Source organism: Cynoglossus semilaevis, chromosome 6 (assembly GCF_000523025.1).
Source record: "Cynoglossus semilaevis isolate Cse_v1.0 chromosome 6, Cse_v1.0, whole genome shotgun sequence".
In the NCBI taxonomy this organism is placed as follows: Eukaryota; Metazoa; Chordata; class Actinopteri; order Pleuronectiformes; family Cynoglossidae; genus Cynoglossus; species Cynoglossus semilaevis.
The window spans coordinates 7083229-7109884 of NC_024312.1; the positions used below are offsets into that span (position 1 = coordinate 7083229).

General features: G+C 38.2%; 5 protein-coding genes across 6 annotated transcripts; all 5 read left to right on the forward strand.

Annotated features, from left to right (window-relative positions):
* Positions 1–109: 109 nt before the first annotated feature.
* On the forward strand, positions 110–2060 carry LOC103379932 (troponin I, fast skeletal muscle-like). The gene is made up of 5 exons (XM_008311658.2): positions 110–140; positions 234–362; positions 501–590; positions 818–994; positions 1184–2060. The coding sequence occupies exons 2-5, from the start codon at positions 240–242 to the stop codon at positions 1262–1264; spliced, it is 471 nt and encodes a 156-aa protein (XP_008309880.1). The 5' UTR covers positions 110–140; positions 234–239; the 3' UTR covers positions 1265–2060.
* Positions 2061–7504: 5444 nt separating this feature from the next.
* On the forward strand, positions 7505–11224 carry LOC103379934 (troponin I, fast skeletal muscle-like). 2 transcript variants are annotated; one of them, XM_025056433.1, is made up of 7 exons: positions 7505–7570; positions 8704–8736; positions 9407–9443; positions 9933–10061; positions 10371–10460; positions 10720–10893; positions 10988–11224. In XM_025056433.1, the coding sequence occupies exons 2-7, from the start codon at positions 8729–8731 to the stop codon at positions 11063–11065; spliced, it is 516 nt and encodes a 171-aa protein (XP_024912201.1). In that variant the 5' UTR covers positions 7505–7570; positions 8704–8728; the 3' UTR covers positions 11066–11224. The 2 variants fall into 2 exon arrangements, with proteins under 2 accessions (XP_024912201.1, XP_024912203.1); XM_025056435.1 differs by lacking the exon at positions 7505–7570 and adding an exon at positions 7599–7770.
* Positions 11225–13045: 1821 nt separating this feature from the next.
* LOC103379939 (troponin I, fast skeletal muscle-like) lies at positions 13046–15765 on the forward strand. The gene is made up of 7 exons (XM_008311667.2): positions 13046–13143; positions 14370–14402; positions 14508–14547; positions 14701–14829; positions 14929–15018; positions 15286–15459; positions 15552–15765. Exons 2-7 carry the CDS (start codon positions 14395–14397, stop codon positions 15627–15629), a joined length of 519 nt encoding a protein of 172 aa, XP_008309889.1. The 5' UTR covers positions 13046–13143; positions 14370–14394; the 3' UTR covers positions 15630–15765.
* A 1323-nt stretch (positions 15766–17088) lies between these two features.
* LOC103379938 (troponin I, fast skeletal muscle-like) lies at positions 17089–20349 on the forward strand. The gene is made up of 7 exons (XM_008311664.3): positions 17089–17245; positions 18240–18279; positions 18722–18761; positions 18837–18965; positions 19327–19416; positions 19620–19793; positions 20146–20349. Exons 2-7 carry the CDS (start codon positions 18272–18274, stop codon positions 20221–20223), a joined length of 519 nt encoding a protein of 172 aa, XP_008309886.1. The 5' UTR covers positions 17089–17245; positions 18240–18271; the 3' UTR covers positions 20224–20349.
* Positions 20350–21137: 788 nt separating this feature from the next.
* Positions 21138–24968, forward strand: LOC103379937 (troponin I, fast skeletal muscle-like). The gene is made up of 7 exons (XM_008311663.2): positions 21138–21286; positions 22414–22447; positions 22547–22583; positions 22688–22816; positions 23776–23865; positions 23945–24118; positions 24557–24968. Exons 2-7 carry the CDS (start codon positions 22440–22442, stop codon positions 24632–24634), a joined length of 516 nt encoding a protein of 171 aa, XP_008309885.1. The 5' UTR covers positions 21138–21286; positions 22414–22439; the 3' UTR covers positions 24635–24968.
* Positions 24969–26656: the final 1688 nt, after the last annotated feature.

Consider the following 26656-nt stretch of genomic DNA (forward strand, 5'->3'; position numbering starts at 1 on the left):
GAAAACTAAACTTCTGGATTATATTAAATTTAAAAAGCAGATTAAAGATAATGATAAAGATAAATTTAGCTAACATCCTGTCCCATTTCTTTAACCCCTACAGAAAAAGGCTGTCTGCGAGGCGTAAACATACGCTGAAGGTAAATAAAAAAATAAAAAAAGTTTGTTTTATTTTTTTCAAGGCAGGGTTTTACCAACATTTACTACACACTGTATGATGATGTCATCCACAGAGCTGTATGCTGACGGTGGCCGGTACTTTACTGGAGGCCGAAGCATCAACCAAGGCTGATGAAAGGGAGAAGTTTCTAGCTGGAAAATGTCCTCCTCTGGACCTGCCCTACGCCAGGGATGAGCTGCTGGTGAGAATAAACAGTACTAACAGCTGCTAGGTTTATTAAAGCCAGGCTTCAAGTTCAAACATGTCTCATTAACCCTAATATACCTTTTTTGTTTGTGGCAACAAAAAATGTTCATTGAATGTTTCCTCATTTCTCTAGGAACTTTGCAAAACACTTCACGAGCAAATTGACGCCAGTGAGGAGGAGAGATACTGCATTGAGTTCAAGCTGAAGATGGTCCTCGATGAGGTGAGTTACATTTACAAGTCAGTTTGAATGTGTTGAATGAAAGAATCTGACATAAGTCCACATTTACAGCAGTCCTTTTTACAGCAATATCCAACTTTGCCCCTAGAGGGCAGAAAATTCTGCCCCAGCCTATTAAAAATGTGGAGGATCATACATACTCATATGTTTACTATATGTTTCTGATAGCAGTCACTTAACTGCTCTTTGTCTCTACAATTACCCTGAAGGTCAAAGACCTCAACATCAAGATCGTGGATCTGAGAGGAAAGTTCAAGAGACCTCGGCTGAAGAAGGTCCGTATGTCTGCTGACGCCATGCTGAAGGCTCTGCTGGGCTCCAAACACACAGTCAACATGGACCTGAGGGCCAACTTGAAACAGGTCAAGAAGGAGGTGAAAGAGGAGGTGAGCAGCAAAAAGCTTTTATTTGTCTTTTATTTGTCTTTTATATTTTTTTTACATGTAATTACAGTTATTATTGGTAGTACTTTTATTTCACAGTAAGATTTCATTTCACAACAATTCCCATATTCCCTGTTTTTTAATGTGATGATTCTGCTGTATATAACCAAAGCTGGACATATGTGTTCACAGGACAAGCAGCTGCGTGATGTGGGCGACTGGCGTAAGAACATCGAAGACAAGTCTGACAGGAAGAAGATGTTTGACAGTTAATTTCCACCGGTTGCCATTTGATTTTCAGGACAGAATTCAGGTCTCACGTCTTTGTAACTGAAGAGTTTTATCTCATAATGCTTCATATCCAAAACTGGCCTGATGGCTGTAGTGGCTCGACTGATTGGACAGTGGTGGTTGTACCAGAGAAAGTGATATATAACGCTAACTTTAATCACAAATGAATGAAGTGGGATAAGGCAGATTATGGAAGTTGGATTACTATTTATTTTTAATCCTCTGGATTTTGAATTTGTCACTTTGGAATAAAACTCTTCAGATGTATTTAAATGAAGCTTCCCTTCTGCATTAGCCTTTTGTCTTTGTTCTGTGATGTATTTCTGTTGTACCTTAAAAAAACAGGACATGAGAAGTGAATCCAGATCACATTTCTGCATCACAATATTTCAGTATTTACAAACTACCTACTCAAACCTGACACGTTCAAATTTTCTCCAAGTTTGTGTTTTTTGTGTTTAAGGTTAATCCATTATTATTTTGTTTTGGCCCACATATTCCCTTGTTATTTCCATTAGTGCGTGGTCTAAGCTGCATAAGAGTGATGGAGACATTCGATAATGTGTCCTTCAGAATGTCTTTACTACAGAAAGATAAAAAAACATATTAATATTATGTTAAAATCTTAAAATTTGGTTATTAAAGTTATCTGCTAACAGTCACATCTCCTGTTTCCAAAAGTCATTTCTTGTCATCTTTTCTAAAAAAGTGTTCACAGCCCAATGTGATACTGTTTTTGTCTTGATTCTTTCACATTAAAGTACGTAGCCTTCGTGTTCATCTTGGTCAGAGTCTCGTTGAATTTGTAAATGGCAAAAGTGTTTCTTTTTAAGTTGCATGATGTGTTCTGGGACAACGGGAACATAATATCTTCCAAACTCTGGACTGTCATTATTTGTATTCATGTTGTGCAATCCATCCTTGAATATTTATTGAAATAATTGTTTTATAATCTGTTAAATGCAGATTTTAAAAAATTGAAATGCCTCTGAAAACAGGTTGAGATGTTTATTTTCTGCCTGATTTATTTTTCTTAAGTTACAGCTCCAAAGTGTAGAAACTAAAACTGTACTTGGATTAAAACTATATGAGGACACAAGCCTTTAAATTTACATTATCAATGTCAAACTGATCGTTTTATTCAACATTTTGAAACCAATCCAATGGATCTGTTATGCAGCTGGATCAGAAAAGGTGGGTTGTTTTCCTATCTGTCATTGCTGATGGATATTAGTGCTGGTTAATGATCACTGTTTTTTTATCTTTCAGGTCCAAAAAAACCCCAAAATGGCACAATCTGAGGTATGGAGATTCAATTTCCTGTTTTCCATTTTTTTTGTGTCTCATTTGTAATAACATCTATTCTGTCTTGTAGAAGTTCTTGTTGTCCTTAGGTAATAACTGACCAAGCAGCCACTGAAAGTTTTAGTGGGTCCAGCTACCCACTAGTGGTTCTGTAGCGTAGCGGTTATCACACCTTCCTTACACACAGAAGGTCTGAGGTTTCAGCCCCAGTGAACCATACACTTAATCCTCCTAATGTGAGTTGCTTTGGATAAACGTAAATGTAGTTTGGAGCCAATAAACTAGTAGCTCAAAAATCCCATTCCACCATCTAACAGTAGAGGGACCCCAATACTGATCTGTGGAGCATGTACCATAGTTTGAGAACCTTGGGTCATTTGTCAGTGTTACTTAACAAGTACTTAACTAAGTAAGCTAGAAGAACACCTCACGTCATGTCCACTGATGAGTGATGTACGTGGAACATTACTACGTGGAACACATTAATTCTCAGACTTTTGACACAGTCGGGTTTTTTTACAGTCTTTGGTTCTGAACCTATTAATTCTCAGACATTTGACACATTTGGGTTTTTTTACAGTCTTTGGTTCTGAAACATTAAACTTGAACTTACATCTGTGGGTAAGAGATGGTGTGATTGTTAGAGTCCTTACAATGTGCACTTGCTGCTGCACTCCTGGTATTCTGTGTGTGAAGTTTTAAATAGCTGGTACTGGCAGCCTTGACAATGTCCTGTGTATTTGTCATCCAGTTGCTGGTAGTAACTGTAGGTTATATTTGTCCTCTGATGATCACTGTATCATATCCTCAAACAGAGGACAGCTGCCCCTCACTCCAGCCAGAATTAGAATAAGAAAAAACAGGAGGGGGCAGTTTGTCTTCTGCTGTGTGCACTTTGTTGACCCCTCTGGTAACCTATGGGCAAATGCTGGATTTTGTTAAGTATATTATCAATGACACAATTTCCTCTTTTCTTCTCAGATGATGACCTTACTTCTAACCGTCTTAATCAGAACTTGGTGAATGTCAACCTTCAGCATTTAAAGGTAAGGAAATTATGAATAAAACAAAATTACGATGAAACTAGATTTCTTTTAAAAATACAGATCTTTTTCACTTTTGAGGGTTCCCGTCAGTGTGATTTAGTTGTGACGTCACCATTTCATCTCATACTAGGAAAGTGACAGGTGGCGTTCCAATTTATTTTTCCATCTGTGCATGTATTTGCGGAGAAGGTTAGGCTGAAGTGGTGACAGGATTAACAGGGTTTTTTACATATTGCTGTCTCAGCAACAGTTTTCCATTCCTCCAAGAGGTCCCCTGGCACTTCCAAGCCAGAGAGGACATGTGATCCCTCCTGTGTTTTAAGGTTCTGTCTTCTTCTCTTGTCAGCTGTGTAATCCAAGAGCCTCCAGCAGGAGGTGCCCTTCACCTTTTCCCCTCAGTGTCACCACAGCAGTAGTCTGCAGTCATTTCTACAGTAACAGTGTGCTAGACTTCCTGCTTGTTACAAACATATGAGCTACTATATACTTTTTTCCTTTTTAAACACAGATACGTTTAGTTTTTGATTAAACTAAATTTAATTTAATATGGTATTTCTGAATTTAACTACTATATATTTTTTTCCTTTTTAAACACAGATATTAGTTTCTAATTAAACTACATTAATTTAATATGGTATTTCTGAATTTAACATGAAACCACAAAAAGACACTGCAACTATAGTCCATCATTAAAATTACTCTAAATTTATGTATTAGGTAATAATAGACTTCCTCTGTGTGTGAAAACTAAAGAGTGACTTGTGTTGAGACACCCTGATAAAACGGCCTCGTGGTCAGCAGGAGTGTAGCTGTTGAACTGGGCTACTGAGAGTCTGTTAGAGGAACAATGGTGCTATCTAGTGACCCATCCTATGTACTGTACTTCCTGTCATATTTACACATTATCTGGTTCAGCCTTAATGTTGACTCCCAATTTTAATTTAGTTTTAGACTTTTTACTAATTTGAAACTAAGTCTCTGCCCCTATAGAGGGACTAGACCTATAGATCCATATCCATATAATAGTAGTAGGTTTTGACAAGAAGTTAGTTCATATACTAATGCATCTCTGGCCTGTCTTAGTGGGTGGCGACACGTTCACACACACCCACCCTTTTAACAACCAGATGGAAAGTGGCTTTAAACAGCGCCGTAGTGTCGTTTGGAGAGTGAATCAAACTCCATGTAAACATGCACATATTTATGAATGTTTTCACATAGTGAGGAAAGGCCACACGCTTTGCTCACATATCCAAACCCTGCAGTGTCATAAAGAAGATTCCAGAAGCTTAAGTCCTAGGCCTGACACCTCAGTCCATCTGGGTAGCAGAACCATGAACCCGAGCCCCAGCACCACACTCCCACCACTAAATTCCCAGCATGATTTGGACTCCATCATGTCGTCTGTCAACACCTCTCTCAGACATGTCACTGCCTTTCACTCAACCTCTTTTGCCGTAGTCCTGACCTGCAGAATGTGTTTGTCTTGTGGTGATGCTTTTTACAGGTTCACAGGTGGAAGGTGATCACTGGATAAAAGTTAGCAAAGAGATCATTCCTTTAGTCTTCTGACAGGTTCTGCAGGGCCGTTGTGTACACTGTAGTACAGCCACAGAACCACACAGAGGATTCAACAGTGATTTATAACATACTTATATGTTTTCTAAATTTAAATAAACACGACACACAATCTTAAATAACTGCATTCCTTCAATTTCATATAACTAATTGAGTTCAAATAAAATGCAGCAGATAAAAATACAGTATCTGAGCTGGTGCAGCTGGATTAATGGCTGTGATCATGTGACTGCTACTAAAATGTCCCTGTGGTCGCCAGAAATTTGTGATGTCAAAACAGGGTCACAAGCCAAAAAAGTTTAAGTAGCACAGGGTAAGATGTCCTGGTCTACAGAGACCTTACTTAGACGTGTTATAAAGAGAGTTACAAATACAGACCCTGGATTAGACTGAAAATGTAAATAAAGATGAGGAGAAAAGTTAGTGATGATATAGAAAATGAGCTAAAAACCTAATTTTTTCTATAACCTTTTAGATTTGTTGAGTCTGTAAAAATATCTTTAATTGTGTAAATGCTAATGTAGGCTAATGTATACAAAACAATCCATGTGATTGATATCAGAGACCTCTGATTGGCTGAGTGGATAGTGCTGTTGTCACTGACTCTCAGTATAAACACTGTTAGCGTGGTGTGTATGTTGTAGTTGTAGTTAATATATTAGATAACAGGTTCAGGCAGACCTGTGTATCTGTTTGTGGAAAACATATCCTGTCCGTACGCCACTGCTCAGAGATTGTTTTTCAGAAAACAGTCATAATGTAACATTATCCACATGGAAAGCGTTCCATCCTCTCTACCTGAAATCATGCCTGCATATTTTTACGGCAGCAGTGATAATATGAGATGACTCGCCGCAGCCAAAGAAAGGTCTGGAAACCTTTCTGAAGACAGATGTAGGGGTCAGAGCAGCAATCCAAGATGAAATGCTAACCAGATAGCCGGCAATGCATTCTTTTTATAGACTAAAGTAGTGTGAGCTTGTTAAGCACTTTATTTGGAGCAATCAGTAAAAGTGATATCTCTTTGAGGCACCAACTGAACCTGAGGGGTTTGCAGAGAGTCACTGAGCTTGAAGTATTGAAGTATTGTTTGTTAGGACAGGCTTGTCTCTGCTGCAGGGTTTTTGGACGTAGTTTGCATGTTGCTTTTGTCAATGGACAATTCAAACGTATAATCGACTTCCTACTCCAGGTAAACTTGAGTCTTTGTTAATGGTAGTGTGTGATGTGATAAAAAAAATGCATTCTTCCCTGTGTGTGTATCAGTGTCGTTGAAAGAGCGTTCATGTTATGGTTCTTCCCAGGATCAAAACATCTCTTAAAAATAGCACTGAATCATAGACCATAGATGCAAACAGAGAGCTGATTTAGTGTCTTGGACATATCTTACCATATCCTGTAGCCTGTACCTGTGTTGGACATAGATCCTGTGCTACTGTATGTCTTCTCATTAAACACCATATCAGAAATCTGTAAGTGGAGATGTTGGCAGGAGGGGGCTGCTGTTTGAGGTCCGGCCAAACCTAAAGGATGTGTCCTCCGTGACGGGTCAACTTCCAGTGAGCCACAACACCTTGGTGATACACATATAAGCTCACATTATATATACATATATATATATCTATATCTATATATATAGATATATATAAATATAGTCCACTCATTTTTAAAATATATTGGCAAAACTTGGCATTTTGTGACGTGTGAAACAAATTGATTGGTATCCAGTTTCTAGTATTGGGTTTTGTGAGATATAATTTAAATTCCTGCTCATTTGTGAGTTTTTTTCCCCCCACACATCAGTCAATTTCATTTCTGTATAAACAATCTGTACTTAAAACATTAGTCTAGTCCATGTCTGAAAACAACACCTTGCTTCCAGCCTTGTAAAAACAAAAGAAAATCGAAAGTCAAACATGATCAGTGCATCCACTGTTCAACAATAAAAGCCAGTATCTTAAAAGCATGGTAAAACCCTCTTACTTTACTGTTCTTCCACCAGCCCAGCCCAGCTCAGCCCAGCTTTAAAGTCTGGCCTCTGCTGGTTTTGTATTGAAGTCTCATCACACTTTTTCTCCCATTTATAGTTTACTCCAACGATGCCAGGCTCCTCCTTGAAGAAGCCTGATTCACGGGGGGACTTTGGCACAGGTTTGTGATATTTCAGGAGCATGAGGGCCGGTTGGTCTGAGGATACTGCATTTCCATAAACAGGAACTCCATATCCATATCTGAGTGCCCATATATATACACACCAGAGGAAAAGTTTTTTCAGCTGCCTCCCTGCCACTGCCACTGCCACTGCCACTGCCACTGCCACTGCCACTGCCCTCCTCCTTGACTTTCCTTCTCATCGTAGGTGAGACAAATCTCCTGTCTGCTCCTCTCTGCATGCCTGAGAGGAGTTGGTAAATTGACACGGACTAGCTGCATAGACTTTGCCTCTTTGAGGAGACCTTTTTGTAAAGTGTGAAGGTGTTGAGAATCCTGGGTTCGTTATTAAGTCAACGGAATATCCCTGCAGGAGTAGACGTCTGATTACTGCGCTCTGAGATCTAGGTGTTCACGTTGGATGATGCTTTTTTTTTTTTTTTTTTTTTTTGTTCATTGTTGTGGCTACATCCTATTTATTTTTGCCTGCCTGCGTGTGTCATGCTAAGGCTTTTTGGAAGGATGCATTTTAATTTCTTGTGCATTTAAAAACAGTTTGTTTACTTATCTATCTATCTATCTATCTATCTTTTTTTTTGCTTGACTTTTGAAACAAATGCTGCAGTCATTTTAGATTGAAGTACAGCTGAGGAGCTGAGCTTGGTGTTGGATTTATGTGGATTAAAAACAGTCCTTTTTTAAATTTAAGCAACAATCCTCATGAGCAAAATAACACATTAGTGATTATTTGTGTAACGATATGTGACCCAAGGCTTTGACTGTGGAAAAAAACAAACTTTTAAGAGTCTTACAGTGAGCTCTGAGGCTCAGCATTTAAGTATAGTCCATGTGTACCTGCTCATCTCCAGGTTCTTAGATTTTTTTCCCCGTAGAACTTCAGATCTTCAGACTAAATGTCAACCTATACCACTGACAGCTTTTCCATGGAAAAATAACTGTTGAAAGTTGATTCTGAAGTTGCGCATGGTGTTACAGATGGATTTGTTATTGACGTGTGTGTGTGACAGCCGTGTGCTGGCAGCTAACGCGCTGCCGCGGCACATTCTGCTGCGTGGATTCTTCTCCACGAAAGGAATTGATGTGTTAACTCCCACAGGATATTTAATTTTGCCTGCTTATCACGGGGATCAGTGGTGACATCTGAACCCAAACGCCAAACTTAGCTCTCTCCCACCACCCAGGCCCCCATCAAATGTTTGAATAGATCACATTTCACGACTCTGATATTTAAACTGGGAGCAGATTGTAACATCCTTTTATTCTCCCGCATCTTGGGTTGATGTGTTTTCCTCTTTTCTGTTTTATTTTTTTCTCATACAGGCTGTGAAGAAAACAAACCGCCAACATGTCTGAGTAAGTTTCTCTTCTTCAGTTTTTTCTTCTTGTAATTGTAAATGTAATTTTGACTGTTTTGCCCAAAATTTTTCCTCCAAATAAAAGACAAAAATGTTACTTATTTTTAGTAGTTCTTAAGTGAAATGCATTATTGGTCTAACTGTTAGGAATCTTTTGGTTTAGTTTAGGCATGTTTTTCATAGGTTAGCAGTTTAGCTTTTTGGCTAAATTTACTAGTTACTGTGAGAGTTTGTGTAAGATAAACTGTTCTTGCCAATGCCCATTTCGTTTAATCCAACATTTTAGGTTGTGTTGTTAGAACGAGGTAAACTTAAAAAAAAAAACAAAACAAAACAAGATAAGACAATTGAAATGTATTTGCTTAAATGTGGCCCGTTTTCCACCTGCCCATTAATTTACTTGGAAGAAATCAGACAAAAGAAATTTAACAACGCGTTTTTAAAATGTAGGAGAAACATCTACACCTAGCGGCAAAGGTGTTAAGTACAACTTGAAACATTAGTGAACCTGCGAGATTCCGTCACGCGCTTAATGTTCCCTTAAACTCGACGCCGTTTGTGCAACTGAAGGACATTAAAATGTAAATCGACGCTAATTGTTGCGTTAACGGCGGGAAGTTGTTGTTTCTTATAATCGAACTAAAATCCGTTGTTTTTGCTCCACGCAGAAAGAAGATGACTTCGAGCCGCAGGCATCACCTAAAGGTAAGACCTGGAACAGTTTCACTGTGAGTCTGGGTGTAAATACAGCTCCATGAAGATGACATTAAACCGGTGATTTCAATAGACTTCTAGTCATAGATAATGTGAAGAAAAGTATAAAAATGTAAGTGTTACCTTATTTCTCTTTTTTTGTTCAGAATACTCCCAACTATTAGAGATAGTGCACGTTGTGGCTTTTAATTTTAAAATATTCTCTCAGATATGTTCTGTATTAATCTCTATGTTTAAGGACAGAAACACATTCGACTTCAAGTATTAATTAATATTAAAAGCACGTTTTCATAACTGCAAACGCTGATAACGTCTAATGACTTTTTTCAACTGTTAAAATTATTTACAGATTCCAGGAATTTTGTGTTAGTTCTGGTAAATGCCGGTTCGTTAGCTTTATATTTTGCCCTGCTATATTCCAAAGAACAAATCCACTCACTTCCTGGAGGAGTTGCCGTTTTAACCTCTCTCTTCCTGTAGAGTGTGATGCTCTCTATTGCGGCCAGCTGGATTGAGCAGGAGAAGAAAGACATTGTAGCAACTAAAGCAGCCTACATAGCTGAACACTGCCCCCCACCGAGCATGGGCGGAGACCAGAACACCCTCATGGTGAGAAGAGACTTTTCTTCTGCCTCTATTTTAACACTGATGATAATCATGAAAATATAGTTCTGTGGATGATGGACGAAACATAGATGAAAGTCAGTAGATTAAATTCAAGTTTTGTCTTGACAAATATTGTACCAGATTAAAAATTGTAGGTATCATATCATGTCATGGGTGAGATTCTAATTTACAACAGTGATTGTTCACTAAAAACACCAAGTTGCATTGTTGTACATGCTCAAATTAAATTGGAACATTTTTATAAACAGGTTAAGGCCTGATTTTAACAAATGTGTTTGGATGTTTTTTCAGGAAACCTGCAAAAAGCTGCACGCCCTCATTGACAAAATTGATGAGGAGAGGTATGACCTGCTGGCCAAAGTGGGAAAGGCAGATAAAGAGGTACTCATACTGACCCACCATCATTTCCCTAATAAAGCTTTTAGCTTATTTTTATGAAATTTATTTTATTTTTAATTTTTTTAAATGTATTTTTCCTCATCAGTCTGTTTATATTTAAGTCATTTTGTCATCTTCAGACGGCAACATTGTTTTGGTTTACCTTCCACGTTAATACCACAAGGGTTCTGCTGTGTTACATTAAAAAACGCCCTCTGGTGGCTGGATTTCATCTTTTAACTGCTGTGATTGACACACTTAGATTGACGACCTGAAAATCAAAGTGGTCGACTTGGCCGGTGTGAAGAAACCCGCTCTGAGGAAAGTGCGTATGTCCGCCGACGCCATGCTCAAAGCTCTGCTGGGCTCCAAACACACAGTAAACCTGGACCTGAGGGCCAACCTGAAGCAGGTCAAGAAGGAGGTGAAGGAGGAGGTGAGTGTTTTTCAGGTGGACACCAACGCAGGTCTGTGGAGTGTGTTTAAAGTGTGCCGACTCGTTGACTGTGAAACTGTTGTGCGTCCTGCAGCCTGGCGAGGCGGTCGGTGACTGGCGTAAGAACATTGAGGACAAGGCCGACAGGAAGAAGATGTTCGAGACCGCTTAAGGGAAATAACCTTGCTCTAGAACTTACTCTGGGCTTTTAGAACTTTTTATGGAATTTATGAAAATGTTCATGGATTTAAAAAAATCTTTTGTTTCATTCAATCTGTAAGTTTCAGCTCTGTCTCTGTACATTTGTAAAGTAAAGTCGCAGTGACAGGAAGTTCAGTGTTTCTTCTCTCTTCCGTTTGGCTTTTACTGTTTTCTTTTATTTCCACAACTTCTTGATCTTAGGTTCCGTTTGGCTTTTACTGTTTTATTTCCACAACTTCTTGATCTTAGGGGTTCTGTTAGAATCCCTGTTTTGTTTCCCACGTTTGACTTGGTGAGGTATTCTGTCTTCGACTCTCAGATGCACAACAGCGTAGTTGAAGCACACGACACAGCTTAACCTAACTAAGAAGGATCTTTTCAAACAACAAACTGGGGAATCATTCCACTGGCCATAAACATACATTTCAGAGACAGTTCCTTTATTGTTAAGTGAACAGGAAGCTGTGAAAATGTTTCCTTTTTTTGACAAAATGGAAATATAAAAAACCTCCGGTCCTTATAACTGTTGTGAGATTTTCCCAGAGATTCCATTTAAGGCCCATAGTCGTCTATAGTCCGTTCATACGTGACCCCAAAAATAAATAAATAAAAGTTTAAGTTAAAAAGTATCTCGATTATGGCTTTCTTAGTTGTAACCATCTGAGTTGGCAGATATAGTTTTATATTGTTTGAATTTTAAAGCCGTGTCCTTTAAAATCCTGATTACATAAAAAATACCAAGGTTGGGGTTCCACCGGTGTTGACCACAAGGTGTCAGCAGTGGTCTTCATCTACGTGACTTCTAACACCGCTGCGTTTATGTCGTCATTCCATGTCGTCTTCCAACACCTAACGGTTCGTTTTGAACAGTACAAGCCCAGAAAATGAAGCCACACTTTACAGGCTATAATTCTCTTTATAGAATATATTAAGAGAGTGTTTTAAAATATGTTAAATGTAATACTTTAAACTACTTTAATGAATTTATTTTGTTTGAGTTTCTTTAGGTTTCATAAACATAGTGTCATAATCCCAATTTTTTCTTAAATGTAATGACTACACTGCTGATTTCTGTCACAGTTTAGGAGGTGAGTGGCAACTCCTCATTAATACATTTAATAGTTCTATTAACCTAACCAAAATGTATTTATATTACATTTCTGTCTCTGTTTTCTTTAGTTGTTTGGACCATCTGAATCATCTGTTCATTCAGGACCTACAGGAACTCTGGGTAAGTCCACCCTGGTTTTACTGAGTCATTGTTTTTCTTCTTCTTTTTTTTGTGATTTTTTTTGCTGAAGTGATGTGAGTCAGTTTTGGTTGTGAACAGCTTTATTTGTTGACATCTGTAACTAGTCAGTATACATTGATTATTTTTAATGTCTACATAATTTATAGATAGGTGTTTGGTGTCTTTGGTGTGACAGAACAAAGCAGAATAACTAATACTAACATGTACCTATTATATTTACTAAATTTTAGGTTTATTTTTACATGGATTATCTACAGAAGTATTTCCCCTTTTAATCCACTAGATGCTACTGTAACTAGCGCTAACCATGAGATAATTAGCTCTATGTACTGACCAGTAACATATGGAAGATCAGAAGATAATTAGCTCGATGTACTGACCAGTAACATATGGAAGATAAACAGGTCTGAACATTCTGTAGATTCAAAGGAGAGTGTGTTTGTGTGTAATTTGGTTGGTTGGTGTTTTAGAAACTTTCACCTAGCCTCCAGCTCTGAGGTCTTTTTCACTCTATTGCAGACCAGCTGACAGTCTGACCTGTTTCTGTGAAGACTGCTGACCACCACTAACCAGGCGAGAGTTATTTATGAGGTGAGCGGTCAAAGGATGGAGGTATTTCAGGGGTCCATTGGTCTGGTTGGGCTTGGAGGTCCTCATTGCCATAAAGAGGAACCTCCAGACACCCACCCAAACCCATATATACCCCCCACAAGTTTTCACTTTTTAGTCTGTGACTCCCTCACTGTCTCCCAGTCCTTCAGTCAATCTGTGCTGCCCTCGTCATCGTCACTTTGTGGGTGAGAAAGAAACTCTTTTACTTTGTGCATTTTAGCGGTTCAAAAATCCAATAGGTTAAACTTAAAGATGGCTTTTACTTTTATTTTTTCAAAAGATAATTATGAAATGACTTTAACACATGTATAAACATTGTAGAAATTGTTGCAATTTTAATTCGCAAATACTTAAAAATATAAAAAAAAGTGAGGAGGTCACAGTCAAAAAAGATTAAATCCTAGAAAAGAGACACAATGTGAATAAAGGGCAAAATAATGTGTATTTATTTAGAAAGATTATTTTCTGAGAAAACACTCAATTGTTGTCAGAAAATGCTAAAATCTCTCTCTAAAGTTCCAACTACAGTGAAGAGAAGGATAGGGAGTTGTTTTTTGTAGCTTCAATGGAAATTTAATGGAAGACTATGTAGATGAAACTACTCCATAATGTATTAATACATGTTTCTGCAATTGATGATTATTCATTCGTGTTAAAAATATTGTTCATTGCTCTGTAATATAAAAAAAACCCTTTAATTTATCAGGTTAAGAAACTCTGCTGCATGGACTTTTTAAAATGCTTTTTAAACTCCTGCGGGCCATACAAAATGACTTGGCGGGCCGCGTTTGGCCCCCGGGCCCTGAGTTTGAAACATGTGCTCTGTGGAGGAAAGTTGTGTCAAAAATAAAACTATTCACTTACTCCAGAGCTCATAAACTTACCTCATCATAAATGTCATCGTTGACCCTTGATCTTGAGCTAGGATTAGCTGTGACCTGATGGTTTGTGACACTTGAATCCAACAGTTTCAATTTCTTCCACAGAGAAGTGATGTAACCGACGCAGTCGTCAGAAAGAAATCAGTCAAAGTGTTGTTTCCTTTTATCTTCATATAAACCCGACACTTTAGCTGTGTTCTCGACATCAGTATTGGAACTGAATTAACTTTATATTTCAGACCAGTCAGTCAGTCAACTCTAGGTCAGTGAAAGTAGGAAAAATGTTGACGTGACATGAGCTGAAAAAGTGAGAATTCCAAACAGGCGTCTGATTTAGGGTCCTGTCACAGGGGTCAGAGGTCAAAGATTTATTCCTGATGTGAGCTGATGTTGGGTGTAACTGGCTCTGAAAAGGTCTTGTAATTTAAGATGACACACATATACATGTCTGTGTGCGTATATAATTACATTTTTACTACCGGTTTGAATAGTTTTACTTACTCGAATACTTTTTCTTTTGTCGTTACCAGAGTCTGAAAACAAACAGAAGCCAAGATGTCTGAGTGAGTATGACTTAATATTCTCAACATTCTCATTTTTTATTGCACCAACGTTTCCTCACCACTCTTTTTTATTTTTTTTTATTTCACAAATTTGAACTTTTAAAGGGGAAAGAAGATGACATCCAGCCGCAGGCATCACCTCAAGGTAACAAACTTTCTCCTCTTCCTCTTCTTCTGGTCCTGTTTCTCCTCTTTCTCGTCCTGCATTTTCTCCTCCTACTCCTCATTCCTCTTCATCTTTAAAAATGAGTTACAATCATAAAAAGAACAGTGATAAAGTCAACTTCCCTTCCTGCAGAGTTTGATGCTGCAGATTGCTGCTAGCTGGCTGGAGCAGGAAACTAAAGATATTGAAGCGGCCAAAGAAGCTTACATGGCAGAGAAATGCCCAACACCTGACCTGAGTGGAGAACAGGCAGCTCTGATTGTAAGAGAAAAATACACATATGAAAAAAAAAAGTTCCTCTCAATTCTGTGAGGAAAAATATTAAAAGATATACATGCATGTTTGTTTGTTTGTCAACAGGAAATCTGCAAAAAGCTGTACCAGTCCTTGGACAAAATTGATGAGGACAGATATGACGCTGAGGCCAAAGTGTTAAAGACAGACAATGAGGTAGAGACGTCTCTGTTGTCAGCATTGATATCTGTGCTGCAGGCTGTTATTCCATATATTTATTTAAAAAAAAAATTTCTTGGGGGAAAATATCAGCCATTTGTTTGCTGTATTTTCATTATTATATTAAATTAACATGTGTCCAGTATGGAAACATGTCCAAAGTCTGTCCTGGTGTCACTTATATCATTTGTTGGACCTCATTATATCATTAATCTGTGTCCGTTATCATCACATTGTGTCGTAAATATTTTTTTACTCTTTCAGATTGATGAGCTGAAGATGAAGGTGGTTGAGCTGGCCGGGGTGAAGAAGCCCGCCCTGAAGAAGGTCCGCATGTCTGCTGACGCCATGCTGCAGGCTCTGCTGGGAGGAAAACACAAGGTGACCATGGACCTGAGGTCCAACCTGAAGCAGGTCAAGAAGGAGGTCAAAGAGGAGGTAAAGCGTCATTCGAATATGTGTTTGAAAACACACTGTGTCACAGCGGGCCTCACTCCTGCAGCACCTGACGAACTTCACTCCTCCTTCAGGGTGCTGAGGCTGTGGGCGACTGGCGTAAGAACATTGAGGACAAAGCTGACAGGAAGAAGATGTTTGAGACCTCTTAAAGACTTTCACATTCAACTTTCCGTTTTCACTTCACTCTGGGCCGCGACACCCGCTCCAACATTTTTTCCATTTTATGGAATTGGAAAACCTTGTGTCATTAAATCAGTTGTTTTTTTGAATAAGGCAAAGCTGTGATTCTGTAGTTTTTTTCCCTGTTCACCGACAAAACTTTGGGGAGTAAGTCAAAATTAGTCAAATAGATGTAGTCAGAATATCACACTTTAGTTCTTACTCCCTATTCACTGCCGAATGTACAACTATTGTTTCTAAATATACAGTATCATTCTCTTCCTACATCTTTATATATTCTTGAAGTAGTATTATATCTACTGTAGTTGAACCAGTAGATGTCAGCAGAGAGCACACGTCCTGCTCCTGTTAGACATTTGTTTTCCTTTTTATAGTCTCCCCTCAGGTCAGTTATCAAACAGTTATTTCTATCAGGTCATAAACTTCTTAACATCTGGATGTGGTCACAATCCAAACCCAAAGCACACAGAAGAAAATCTTCAATGGTGAGTAAAAAAGTTCCCTTTCTCCTTTATGTTTATGATAAGTTGTAAATCTTTTTATCTATGAATACAATAATGAAATACAGTACATTATTTACATGGAGTAATATGGACTTTAAGCCATTTAATTCAGTTTAAGATAAAGGAAAATGTTCTCTCTTTTTTTTGCATCCATGGTTGAAAATTGAAAATCTGGTTCTGTGGCTGCTTGGAACTGATGGAACAAAATTAGCTAGGTTTGTTGCAAGCATTGATTCTAGTAGAGAGTTTTGTCCTCAGTTAAAACTGAAAAACATTTTGGTCAAATTCCACCACAGACTCTTCTTCTGTGAATTGTGCTGCTGATGGCGACATGATTTATTTCCTCCATCCTCATCTGACTCTTTGCCATAAAGGCAGTTGTTGCCTTTAAGGTTACAGTGAACTTTTCTGCTGAAGGGTTGGGTACCTGCAGCTGTTTAGTGGTGCAGCCAATAGGAGATGCTGAGTCCTCTAACTGTGATTGGTCAGAATTCTGCCAGGATACTTTTTAATGAAAAATTGTATTAGTTTTTTTTTTTAAGATCCCAAAACTGGCTATTTAAAAAAAAATTCTGCCAGGATACTTTTTAATGAAAAATTGTATTAGTTTTTTTTTTTAAGATCCCAAAACTGGCTATTTAAAAAAACAAAACAAGGATTAACCTTGCCTCCTGCACGCCATGACCTTACTGTTTGGTAACAATTGGTCACCGCGCCCCATCTCTGGTTTGAGAAAGGGAACCTGATAGTGTCCGTCCAGCGTCCAGTCTGTGGAGGCGACTTCCTGGGGCAGGAATTTATGAGGTTCCTCAGAGAGTTGTGCTGGTATTTCTGGAGCCTGCTGGCCCATTGGTCTGAAGGTTTTTTTTCCACTACCATAAAGAGATCTGACTTTTGTGCTGAGCGAGCGCTTCACACCCTATATACACTGTTAAATCTATACTGTATGGTAGTTGGCATTGTGCCCTCCTCCCCCTCTGTCCTCCTCTGTCCTCCTCTGTTCACCCGAGAGGTGAGACTCAGCCGTTCCTCTCATTTTGGCAGGAAACAAAGCCAGAGACACATCGAGGTCTTGTCAGCAGGTGGGAGTTTTGTTTATTCTGTAGAGATGGTTGAAAGTGTGATTTCAGATGTTTTCAGTGCTCGTGCTACAGATGTGATAGCTGATCCCTAAGGTTCTGTTCAGGTTTGGAGGAAGGAGCAGAGTTGTGTCAAACTGTTTGAAGGACACTGTAGGACATTGAGTCTGAGTTTACAGTAAGACTTTAAATACTTAAAACTGTAGATTTGTCAGATTGATGGAAGGTGAGTTGGTGCAAATGAATGACTTTCTCCAGACTTTTCACTGAGTGTGGACGATGCTGTTATGTTTTGTGTGCATATTATTTTCGAACATTTGGCGATGCATACCCTTGTTTTTTCACAGTAACTATCTGTGTTTGAAGCTAAACAGACAGTTTAATGTCATTTTAAAGCTTCATAATTAAATACCCCTCATCATCAAAAGTGGATTACCAAGTACAATGTACTAATCTGTCAGTAACAGGCCAAGTTATTTAAGATTGTTGTTTGCTGTTGTTGTATCTCTGGATTTAGTGGATAGTTTCTAAACTACAGGCCCTCTATCCTAATCTGTCATCTGTTTTTATAATGTTTTGAAGTCACTATAATCATAGATGATACAGTTTTGCACCAACTCCAGCCTCAGCTGCTGGCTTACATACCGGCAGGATGTGGATCTTGGTGTTAACGGCTCCAGCAGCGTTCCTTTGGCCACATTTGGATCCTCTGCTGGTCTGGGTCTGAGTCACTGTAAGATGTCAAACTCCAGGAGGAATGTTTTCTGACAACTGTTAGCTCCACGGTCTCACCCATCCAAATTTAGCCAGTTTGTGATCACTGGCAGTAGGTTTGCCGTGATAGACAAGGGTATCACCTTTCCTGCTGGAGGTGAGGAGGTCACCGATTGATCGCAAAGGAGGGACGACTGTACAAGTCCAATTCAGCAGAGTCAGTGAGCTGAAAGGATCCTTCTGATTAGGTTGAACTGATAGTTTTTTTAAATTTCTGTTTCAGTTTTTAGTTTGTGAAGATTGAAAGACGCCAATATGTCTGAGTGAGTATGTTTTTATTTCATTGTGCCGCTGACAGCATGACCTGCTCTGAATGTGGATTTTGTAAAACAGAGAAACTATTATTGTAGTTCAGTAATTAGGCAAAACTTTTTTCCTCAAGAACAAACAATAGTGACTAAGAGAAGTGATTGTCCTCTTCCTGTTAGAAACAGACCTTATGAGTGATACATTAGCTTAGCCTGGTGTTAAACACAGTACAACAGCTAAAAAACCTCTGGCTGACATTATAGCCATAAACATCCAACCAATAATTATTATGGAGCTCTACACTTCTAAAACGTTACAGTAAAGAAATTATGATTTTGTTGTTTTTTTTTAAATCAATTTCAGTCAACACACGTTATTTTTAAACAATTTTTTTTAAATAATAAAGACAACTTTAGTCACTATGATAACTGTGTTTTTTTTTTCTTTTTGTCAAAGTGGGAAGAAGATGTCATCCAGCCGCAGGCATCACCTGAAGGTGAGTACAAATTAGTCTTCATTTATTTCTATGTCGTTGATGCTGAATTGTAAACTTGGTCCCACCTCTGCGCAGAGTTTGATGCTGCAGATCGCTGCCAGCTGGATTGAGCAGGAGAAGAAGGAGATCGAGGAGGTGAAGGAGGCCTACATGGCTGAGAACTGCCCTCCCCCTGACCTGAGTGGGGACCAGGCTGCTCTCATGGTGAGTTTTGTGTGATTAGGATGTAAGTTGAAACATGTCAGATTCACTGTCGTTTTGTGTGGTTAAGATGTAAGTTGAAACATGTCAGATTCACATTAATGAAAGGAATAATACAGTGGTTTATGGCAGAATTGTCTATGACATATTAAAACAATGCAGTTAAAGATTTAAACATCAAGGTTCAACATATTAGTAATGTTATACTGAACTATATGTTGTGTCTAATGCTCTGAGTGAAGTAGGTTTTTTTATTTACTTTATTTACATATACTCAGACAAGATGCTAGAGATTTTGTTTCCTTTAAGTTACCACCATGACTATTAGACAAAAGTGAAACATACCGCCTGTCGATGTCAACAGGAAATTTGTAAAAAGATCTACCAGGCCATCGACAAGATCGACGATGTCAGATACGATGTCGAGGCTAAGGTTCAGAAAGCTGACAAGGAGGTGAGAAATGTATTATTATGATACTAGACCAAATAACTGCACCTGTGTCTAAGATTGTTTTAATAAAAAAAAATAAAAAATAGAAGTTCTTAAACTTTTGAATACAGAAATAATTTGCTATTCATCTCTTTAAATACACTGTAGCTCTTTTTTAAAGACTTTCTAAACATAGAAACTTTTTCTTCTGGTTCCTCTGCCTTCAGATCGAGGATCTGAAGATGAAGGTGGTTGAGCTGGCCGGGGTGAAGAAGCCCGCCCTGAAGAAGGTCCGCATGTCTGCTGACGCCATGCTGCAGGCTCTGCTGGGAGGAAAACACAAGGTGACCATGGACCTGAGGTCCAACCTGAAGCAGGTCAAGAAGGAGGTCAAAGAGGAGGTGAGGACGAGTCAACAAATTTCAGTTATCATATCTTAACAATTGGAATGTTGTTCCAGTCCAATATTTATTTATATATATATGTGTGTGTGTGTGTGTGTGTCCTCATTCCAACCTATTTATAAAGGTTTCATTTTTCAAAGGTATCTGATATTAAATACATGTAATATAGTCTTTGTCACTGAACTAGACTTTTCAAAGTCTTCTAAAATTATTCAGTATTAACTTTGTTTTAACCAAAATTATAATTAACTGCTATTTAACCTTATCAAATGAACCTTGATTGACAAAAACTTTTTATTTTAATTTTAAATTTCCAACACATTTGTTCATTGTGTTTTGGTCTCTCCAGCCAACAGAAGCTGTCGGAGATTGGCGTAAAAACATCGAGGATAAGGCCGACAGGAAGAAGATGTTTGAAACTTCATAAAACCCCTGTGGACTGGAGAGGACGACAGTTGGAGACACATTTTCATCCAAGGTCTGAGTGACTAACTTGGTCTCCTGAGGGACACACGTGAAGAAGAGTTTTGATTTTTTGATTATTTTTTTTGGGGGGGGGGGGGACTGGTTGATTATGGTCGTTGAAGAAGAGTTTTGATTTATTTTTATTTTTTTGGGGGGGGGGACTGGTTGATTATGGTCGAAAAAAAAAAGACTGAACAAAATCACAACAACTGCAAAAACAGAAAATGACAGAAATCCAGTCCACAGTGTCATCGTGTTCATGGAGAAATAAATATTTTACAATGAGGATCAACTTGTTGCTACTCACTGTGTTTAGTCCTTAATTCTGCTTTTATTCCCCCGACAACAGGCTAGATCACAGAGTGACTTATGTCACACAAAAAAAATCTAATAATAAAATTTGTAATCTCCTTTCTGCGTCCAGATGACAATTAAAAATAAAATAATAAATAAAGTAATGTTTAAGGTCAGAAATATTACTAAAATACTTCCTTTTTACTTTGCAGAAACGGTAACAATTACAGAACTGTAACTTCTATAATAACGATTAGTTCATAGCTTCGTGGTATATTTTAATTTCACCTGAACAGTAGTACGTACAGTAGTACTTCTAACGCTGTAATAGTAGTATAACAAGGGAGAATACTGAGCTGATTGATTTCACCCAGCAATTATAAAGGTCAAAAAGGTCAACATCGCTTTTGTTAGACAATCTTTTTCAAAAATCCCAGCGCCTTACCTTAAAGTTCATCAAATCTCCATCCAACAGCCCTCAGATAAACTTGAAGTCTTTTCACAGGCAGGGCAGTTAGCAGAGTGGGGCTGGGCTGGGGGGTATTTCAGGAGCACGTCGGCCCATTGGTCTGCCCAGGAATCCATTTCCATAAAGAGGATGGGGGTGATCTGCTGAGGCAACGCTGCCCACCATATATACCCTATTTCATTTTTCACTGTCTGAGTTTCTTTGGCAGTGACTTCTTTTCATCCACCCAGTGTGTCTTGTCCTCTGTCCTCTTCTTCCTCTGGTGAGAAATCTGATTTTTTTTTTTCTCTTGTTAAAATAAAGCAGCATATTTTATATAATTGAACAATGTAATTATGCCTTAAATTACACAAATTACATAAAAAATGCTGCAGAAATGTGCATGTTTTCAAACTGAAGCTTTTGTTTCTCCACATCCTGACACTTTGACCTCACTTTCTACCTGACATCAGGGCTTTATTCAGACAGACTTGAATTTATGAGACCTGTTCACCTTCACTCTTGCTCTCTGTGATCCCAGTGTGAGGCGACTGTAAACGGCGACAGCTGAAATACCAAATAGTCATCATGCTCTCTGGACACTGCTTTAAATGAGAAATGCTGTGAAAGTGGAGAGAATAATAATCTGAAATTTAAATCCTCAATGTCACCAAAGAGCGTCTGTTTTTAGTTATTTTTTTATCCTGTAAATATCTCTATGAAATATACTTAATTAAAAACTCAGTAATATATACATAAATAAAGTTTACTTGTGGTAAATATTAGATCATGCAGTACTACGAACAAATTACTTAAAGTTTAATATTAGTTACAAGCTGTCTGACGGTTCTTCTTGGTATATATGGATTTATTTTCTTCAAAAGTCAAAATTTAAATTTATATTTAATTGGGTTATTTTTACTTCATATTCAATTAAATCCAGATAGCTGACGAAATTAATCAATTTCTTTCCACTTCCTCTGACCACAAAGTTCTTCACAGCAGCAGATCACTGGTCAGAACGCAGGGATAAGAACAATCCTCTTGACCCTAATGATATTTAGTGGGATAATTTTTCCAAATTAACCCTTCACCAGATCGGCTTGTAAAAGTGTTAGGACGCGACACTCGATCCCAGGTTTCCCAGTTTAGTTCAGTCGACGTCGCTTCTCTTCAGCTGTGGCCTCAGATCGCGTTACGGCACAAATATTCCTGTCCCTCATCTTCATCGCCGTGGCAGAACATGCTGATCTCAGAGAACCTCACACTACCACCGCCATCGTCCTGACATGAACGATGGAGGGGGGAGGGGGGGGGGGGGGGGGGGGGGGGGGGGGGGGGATTCACTGATTCCCCCCCCCGTGTTTCTCCCCCCTCCTTCACTGTATTCCTATCTTTTTCCCTGTGCAGCCTGAAGACCTCAAAAAACAGCCAAGATGTCTGAGTAAGTAAATATTATTATCACTCTCACAACAGAACCTCACACATTTCTTTATTGTTTTAGGAAAATAAAACAATGTGTTATTTGTGATTTTCCAAACAGGAAAAAATTGACCTCGAGCCGCAGGCACCACCTGAAGGTAAATCCAACATTTCTTACAGCACCAAGTCAGCCGCCACAGGAAGTTAGCTGCAGGCGAACATCACTCATTTATTTACACATCTATTTTATTCCGTCCTGCAGAGTCTGATTCTTCAGATCGCTCAGAACTGGATCGCAACAGAGAAGAAAGAGGCCATTGCAGCAAAGGAGGCCTACATGGCCGAGAAGTGCCCACCCCCTGACCTGAGTGGGGACCAGGCTGCTCTCATGGTGAGAGGAAAGAAAAAGTAGTATAACTGGTTAAAACACATACTTAAAAACACTAAAAACTGGTATAGAAAAACAGTGTTGTCAAATATATTGCATCTTATGCTGGAAGTAAGTATTTATATACAAAATACTTCAAATCACAGTGACACGTTATTTAAAATCACATATAACTAATATAATACATACAAACAAATAAAAACAAATATATTTTTTTCTTATTCAAAGACCAAAGAGCATCAATATATATATATATATATTATGAATAAAAATGTATGTATTTAAATTTGCAACTGCCATAAATAAATTAAAAGCTTTTTGTACAAACAAAAAGTTTAAAACTTAAACATTTTTGTATTAAAAAAAATGCAGTAAAGCAGATACAAACATGGACAAACTCCAGTCGATCATATGACGTTTCAGATGCTTTTTATGGTTCCTAACTCAACGCTGTCTGACACCCTGATACACACACACACACACACTGACACACACACACACGACCCCAGCAGCTTAATTCCTGCCGCTCTTCTGAACATCTTCAGTTTCAGTTCACAGCTCCTATTTCATGACCTCATTTTTCAATTAATACACATGAATATAAAAATAAAAAATATATAGCCCTATGAATTTAAAAGTGTACTGTCAAACCTTCTGAGTTTGTATTCTAACTGTAGCTGTTCTGGAATCACACATTTAAAATATAGCTAGGAACAAAATACAAACTGGAAAAAACTGATCAGCAATATTTAAAATTAGCCTCAGTGACCGTCTGTCCGTCTCCATCTGCTGCAGTCACATCCGTCAAGTTCAATCCTATTTTTAGCTCATAATTATAGATGTTAAATATTTGGGTTAAAAATCGAACGTAGCTAATGTCACTAACACAGCGTGCTACTCTGTGATTAGCATTTTTGATTAGCGTTTGTGATTAAAAGTGCTTGATCTTTGCATGTTGACAGGAAACATGCAAGAAGCTCCACGCTCTCATCGACCAGCTCGATGAGGAGAGATACGACGCTGAGGGCAAGGTGCAGAAGGCCGACAAGGAGGTAAAGTTTTGTGGTGATGTCATCACTGCACGTTTCTCTTGGAGCAGCTGACTAACTCGCAGACTTCTCCGGCCCAAAGATTGAAGACCTGAACATCAAAGTCGTGGACCTGAGGGGTGTGAAGAAACCCGCTCTGAAGAAGGTCCGTATGTCCGCCGACTCCATGCTGAAGGCTCTGCTGGGCTCCAAGCACACGGTCAACATGGACCTGAGGTCCAACCTGAAGCAGGTGAAGAAGGAGACAAAAGAAGAGGTGAGTTTGGTGACTTTGTTCTTCTTCATCCCTACAGCTGGAGTAGGTCAAAAATAATGTGATCTTTGTAGGAGACGAGCCAAGGAGAAATAACAAAGGGAGTGATGTAACATCGCATTAGCCTAGTGCTAATAGCTTAACTAACTGAACAACAGATATTATTCAGTTAAATATGAGATGTTGATGTTGTTTCCTAAACTTAGTCTGTTGTCTGTGATTATAGCATTTTGTGTTTACATAAAATGTGATTCTAACAATTCCTGATGTGATCAGTTCATTTAATCTTTAATCTCTGAAATTGTTAATTTGGTTTTGACTTTGTTTGACCCACGTCTGCACAGATTGACCTTTACAACATTGATGAATGACTGACATAAGTTGCAGTCAACTACATTTGGACAATTCCGTTGATTCTCTCCACGTCTTTTCTCTCCGCAGCCTACAGAAGCCGTCGGCGACTGGCGTAAGAACATTGAGGACAAGGCAGACAGGAAGAAGATGTTCGAGTCTGCCTAAACCCGCCTCTGCTCTTTGTCTGTCTGTTTACATGAACTCCACGTGTCTGCATCTGTTGGTTGAACCCGTTGGTTTGTTAAAATGTGGGTCAGGTTGAGGAGCAGGTTAGCCGTCGGTGAAGGGTCACTGTTTGGGTGACAGAAGGTTCCTTTTTCTTTTTTCTTTTTTTTTTTTGCACTTTGTTTTTGTCTATAGAGGAGGAGAAGAGTGGAGGATGAAGAGTTTCCGCAGGTTCACGCACCAACACACACAAAACCCAAGTCTTAAACCGCACACATTCAGGGAAACACTGGCACCAACGAACCACGCTGATGAAATACAATAAAGTCTGTTGTGGATGAGAAAAACGTTTGGATTTGTCTTTTGTCCAGAGCAGATTTACACATTAACCACATTAACAGAGAGGGTGGGTCAAACAAACCCTGTTAGAAATATTGATTGATTGGATATATACAATATCCATCCATCCATCCATCGATCGATCGATCTATCTATCTATCTATCTATTTATCTATCTATCTATCTATCTATGTATCTATCTATCTATCTATGTATCTATCTATCTATCTATTTATCTATCTATCTATCTATGTATCTATCTATCTATCTATCTATGTATCTATCTATCTATCTATCTATTTATCTATCTATCTATCTATGTATCTATCTATCTATCTATTTATCTATCTATCTATCTATGTATCTATCTATCTATCTATCTATCTATATATATATATATATATAGACTACTACTAATATCAAATACTCAAGTATCTTTGTGGAATGTAGTAAATAATAATAATAATAGTTCATAATATATATATAATCATAATATAATAATCATAAAACTGGTAGAAATCTAACTTTTATTGGTTGAGTTTTCCCAAAATGTTGCATCTTAACATTCTTTAAATGTAGCACAAACACAAACTTAAGATCCATTGATTCCTTCAGTTTAGATTAATGTTTAAAGAAAAATGTGACTTTTGGATCTGGGCTATACAGTACAAATAGAAATGTTGCCATATAAAGTTAAGGCCCCCCAAATTTACATTGTTACAATGAATATTTAATATTTATTATAATTTTTATTCGTCAGGAAATCATGAAATCACAGGGTGTTAATGACTAAAAAAAAAAAAATCCGAAAATAGAATCAAATAGTTACACCTAATCAGTATTTATCATTACATGAAAGTCTATACTCCCAACTCTGCATCTCCTTAAATATCAGTGGTCGAGTTTGATGATGATTATGATTAATTTTTAAGAATAATAATAAAGAGTTCTTTGTCCCTCTAGGAGGGAACGGACTTGTTTTGTTTTTTTGCCATGTTTACTGACCAACTACAGAGGGGTGAGTTAGAGATGATGGGGTGAGATACACCCCACACCACGCTCCTTTTATGGTGCTCTGAGCTGTACCTCCGGCCTGCTGGGAGCCCAGACCCTGGACCCTCTAGAGTTTCCTCAGTGGCTAACTTTGTCCTTGCGGCGTCCTAGGGAATGTGAGGTGAAGATGCCTCTGAGTTATATTTACATCATGTGACTTCACCAAGGTTCCCTTCAGGAAAAGACATGTTTCAATAAGTCATGGGTCGTGTACAGAAACCCACGGGTCACAGACCTGAAAGGTATCAGCTGATCAGAAGAACTGATTCTGAAATCTACACGCCTGACCGAAGGTCAAAAAATAAAAGGAAGCTGCATTTCCAACACCGAGATATCAGATATTTATCTCTGCTACTATCAACTCTTGATAGCCAATTTAATAATATTAAAATAATTTTAAAAAAGGTAATGAAGGTTTGTGTTAAATCATCGCTCTATAGTCATTGGTTTGTGAATTCTGGCATTATGAAAAATTAAGAGGCATATAGACTTAGGTAAACCAAAGGTTGCAAAAAAAAAGTCTCAGCATTATATTTCATAGGAAAACAGTTTAGTTTCTCTAAAAAGCACTGACAGTTTTTACCTGTTTTTTTTTTTTTTTGTAAAGATACGACAAAAGTTTTGAATTTA

Bases quoted from the DNA above. Each gene is read 5' to 3' on its own strand.
- LOC103379932 (XM_008311658.2), top strand. From the start codon at position 240: ATGCTGACGGTGGCCGGTACTTTACTGGAGGCCGAAGCATCAACCAAG. The intron at 363-500 runs GTGAGAATAAAC...TCATTTCTCTAG, and splicing joins ACGCCAGGGATGAGCTGCTG to GAACTTTGCAAAACACTTCA. The intron at 995-1,183 runs GTGAGCAGCAAA...ATGTGTTCACAG, and splicing joins AGAAGGAGGTGAAAGAGGAG to GACAAGCAGCTGCGTGATGT.
- LOC103379934 (XM_025056433.1), top strand. The intron at 9,444-9,932 runs GTAAGACCTGGA...CTCTTCCTGTAG, and splicing joins GCCGCAGGCATCACCTAAAG to AGTGTGATGCTCTCTATTGC. The intron at 10,461-10,719 runs GTACTCATACTG...TGACACACTTAG, and splicing joins TGGGAAAGGCAGATAAAGAG to ATTGACGACCTGAAAATCAA.
- LOC103379939 (XM_008311667.2), top strand. The intron at 14,830-14,928 runs GTAAGAGAAAAA...GTTTGTCAACAG, and splicing joins GAGAACAGGCAGCTCTGATT to GAAATCTGCAAAAAGCTGTA. The intron at 15,460-15,551 runs GTAAAGCGTCAT...CTCCTCCTTCAG, and splicing joins AGAAGGAGGTCAAAGAGGAG to GGTGCTGAGGCTGTGGGCGA.
- LOC103379938 (XM_008311664.3), top strand. The intron at 18,762-18,836 runs GTGAGTACAAAT...ACCTCTGCGCAG, and splicing joins GCCGCAGGCATCACCTGAAG to AGTTTGATGCTGCAGATCGC. The intron at 19,417-19,619 runs GTGAGAAATGTA...CTCTGCCTTCAG, and splicing joins TTCAGAAAGCTGACAAGGAG to ATCGAGGATCTGAAGATGAA.
- LOC103379937 (XM_008311663.2), top strand. The intron at 22,584-22,687 runs GTAAATCCAACA...TCCGTCCTGCAG, and splicing joins GCCGCAGGCACCACCTGAAG to AGTCTGATTCTTCAGATCGC. The intron at 23,866-23,944 runs GTAAAGTTTTGT...TCCGGCCCAAAG, and splicing joins TGCAGAAGGCCGACAAGGAG to ATTGAAGACCTGAACATCAA.